Genomic DNA, 2541 nt, shown 5'->3' with positions numbered 1-2541 from the left:
AGTCACAAGAGAATTGGAAAGAGTCAAAATGATTAGATAAATCAAGATACATAATGGATTCGCGCTCAGAAAAGATAAAAGATGACAAATGAAGGCAGAGATAACATACCGAGATGAAATCAAGTTGAGCTCTTCAAACTTCACACGTTAAAAAAGGTCGAGGAGGATCGGGAAGACCGCAGTTTGAGGGACCTTCACCTAGAAGCAATTGAAGAGTTTGTTAGACTGGTTTATAAAATCATGAGAAAGAAGAAATGTAGGAAAGATAACATACCTAGATCAATTTCAACGAATTCGGCTGGAAGAGGGGTTGGAGCATCGGGAGGTTTCGGAAGAGGAGCTACTGGACCGAGTTCGATATCTTTCTCAGGAATAGTCGAACGCTTCTTTGGAAGAGTGTCGTAGCGAGAGTAAAGAACATGAGAATGGAAATAAGCCCAAGGAAGAATGATGTACAACTTTTTAGCGATGAGTTTAAGGATGAACAACTCTGGAACTTTGAAACGAGACATCTTGTGAGCGCCAAAAATCAAAAAGATAACAAAGAAGAAGTTCAACGGGAAGTAAAAAAAGAGGGTTTTTTGAAAACGAGGACCGAAGATCTTTTTAAAAGTTAACTTGGGGAGATTCATGATGAAAGAGAAATGGAAGAGAAGTGGGAAGAATGCAGGAAATAGTAAAGGTTTTTATGAAATGATATGTTGGTGTGGTGGTTGGTGTGGTGGTTGAGAGTCGTGGTGGTAGAGAGTCAGGATGAAGAGGAACGGCAATTAGAGAAAAGTAAGATATTTATACCCTATACATACAGCTTTGAAGCTGATCCACACGTGACATTTACACGGGGAAGCTGGCGTTGGAAACCTCGGCCTCAAAGATCAGCGCTTGGCCACGAAGTGGGTTCAAGTGAGTCCCATTACATACATTTCCTGATAGCTTCATATTCGTTGTGAACTCACTCTGAATCTATCCTTCTGTCCTCCAGAAATACATTTCTGAATTCGGAGGCGATCCATCCAAAGTCACCATATTTGGTGAATCGTGTGAGTAGAGATGAAGGACTCTTTTCTCAGAGACTACAACCCTGAATTTGTGTTATGCAAGTTAAGCCGGAGCGATCGCGGTCTCGTACCACCTTCTCATCAACAATGGTGATAACGAGGGTCTTTTTCGCGCTGCGATCTGTGAATCCGGTTCAGCCTTCCCGGTAGAAAGTAAGCCATCGAAACTTCAAAAGACTACAGTGTTCTCTTACTCATCGAATTCTTTTTCTTGAAAGCTTTATCTTCTGGCGCGGGTCAACCAATTTATGACAAAATAGTCAATTATACCGGATGTGCATCTTCATCAAATTCCCTAGACTGCTTACGTGCAGTAGAATATGAACATTTATTGTAAGCAATACCTGTTGTCGAATAATTCCCTAAAACATAGCTAATCAAACTCTGAACAACAGTGCAGCTGTGAACCGGATCCCAGGATTATTCTCGTCTGGATCATTTCCTTCGCCTTTCTCACCCTTCATCGATGGTAAGACCACCTTTTAGCCTTCATTTCGTTCAACCCTCATCCGCTTCCCCTACCCTATCTATCCTTGTATTGATTAAAACTATGATCGTTTTCAGAAGAATTTGTGACTGCAAATATCGACCAGCTTTTATCTGAAGGAAAATGTGCGCTTCCGCTTTTCACATTCACAACGTATGAGACAATTAAGATCTTGTTCGATATTCCCTAGACGCAAAGGTTCCACTTATCTCTGGTAATCAGGATGACGAAGGAACCCTGTTGATTCTGGGGCAGCTAAGCCGGCTGATTACCGAGGACGATGTAAGACAATGTATGTACAATTTTCTGACCCTTTCGATCCTCTTTCACATTTTCCTATCACTGTAGTTTACAATTAGTTAACTGGACTTTATGTAACAGACTTTCAGTATCTGTGTCCCAAGGCCAGTGAAACCGAAACGACTGAGATTCTCCAGCTTTATCCACAAGACATCACCCAAGGCTCACCATTCAACACAGGTATTTTAAATGCTATCACCCCTGGGTACAAACAATATGCTGCGCTCTTTGGCGATTTTACATTTCAGGTTCGGTTTTTCTAAAGTTTTCTACAACAAATTGGAAGCTGATGAATACAGAAATCATAGGCTTTTCGTCGGCTCACGCTTCGTACCACTCAATCAGTTATGCCTTCCTATGGGTACATTGACCGTGCAATGAAATTCACCCCCGTTGTAGGTATGTTATCGAATTACAAAAATGACCTGTTATGAGGCTACGTGTTGACTTTGAGAGATTAGGTACCGCTCATACTTTTGATCTCCTCGCTGTCTTTGGTATCATACCAGGGAGGAGGTCAGATGATTTCCAAGCTCGTTGGATCGCGTTCACCAACACACTCGACCCAAATTTTCCCGGGCTACCGTTGTGGGAACCTTACTCAAATGGAGCTCGAATCTTGGAATTTCAAGATACTGGATCAATTGGAATGGTGAAAGATGATTTTCGAGAGGAAGCTATGGACTATTACCTCAG

At 41.8% G+C, this 2541-nt stretch overlaps 1 protein-coding gene across 1 annotated transcript in view; it reads left to right on the top strand.

The window, feature by feature from the left end:
• Window positions 1-982: 982 nt before the first annotated feature.
• The window catches only part of MELLADRAFT_106432 (uncharacterized protein), a gene marked incomplete at both ends in the record, with an annotated part of 1951 nt that continues 392 nt past the window's right edge, over window positions 983-2541 (top strand). Inside the window, 8 exons of the mRNA XM_007409787.1 lie at window positions 983-1040; window positions 1107-1211; window positions 1277-1391; window positions 1454-1527; window positions 1736-1837; window positions 1927-2093; window positions 2154-2244; window positions 2355-2497. Of these exons, the coding sequence (XP_007409849.1) occupies window positions 983-1040; window positions 1107-1211; window positions 1277-1391; window positions 1454-1527; window positions 1736-1837; window positions 1927-2093; window positions 2154-2244; window positions 2355-2497 (855 nt within the window). The remainder of the gene's footprint in view (window positions 1041-1106; window positions 1212-1276; window positions 1392-1453; window positions 1528-1735; window positions 1838-1926; window positions 2094-2153; window positions 2245-2354; window positions 2498-2541) is intronic.

Source organism: Melampsora larici-populina (assembly GCF_000204055.1).
Source record: "Melampsora larici-populina 98AG31 unplaced genomic scaffold MELLAscaffold_17, whole genome shotgun sequence".
Classification (NCBI taxonomy): domain Eukaryota; kingdom Fungi; phylum Basidiomycota; class Pucciniomycetes; order Pucciniales; family Melampsoraceae; genus Melampsora; species Melampsora laricis-populina.
The sequence above is the reverse complement of the archived record's forward strand: the minus strand, read 5'-3'. Positions and strand labels throughout refer to the sequence as shown.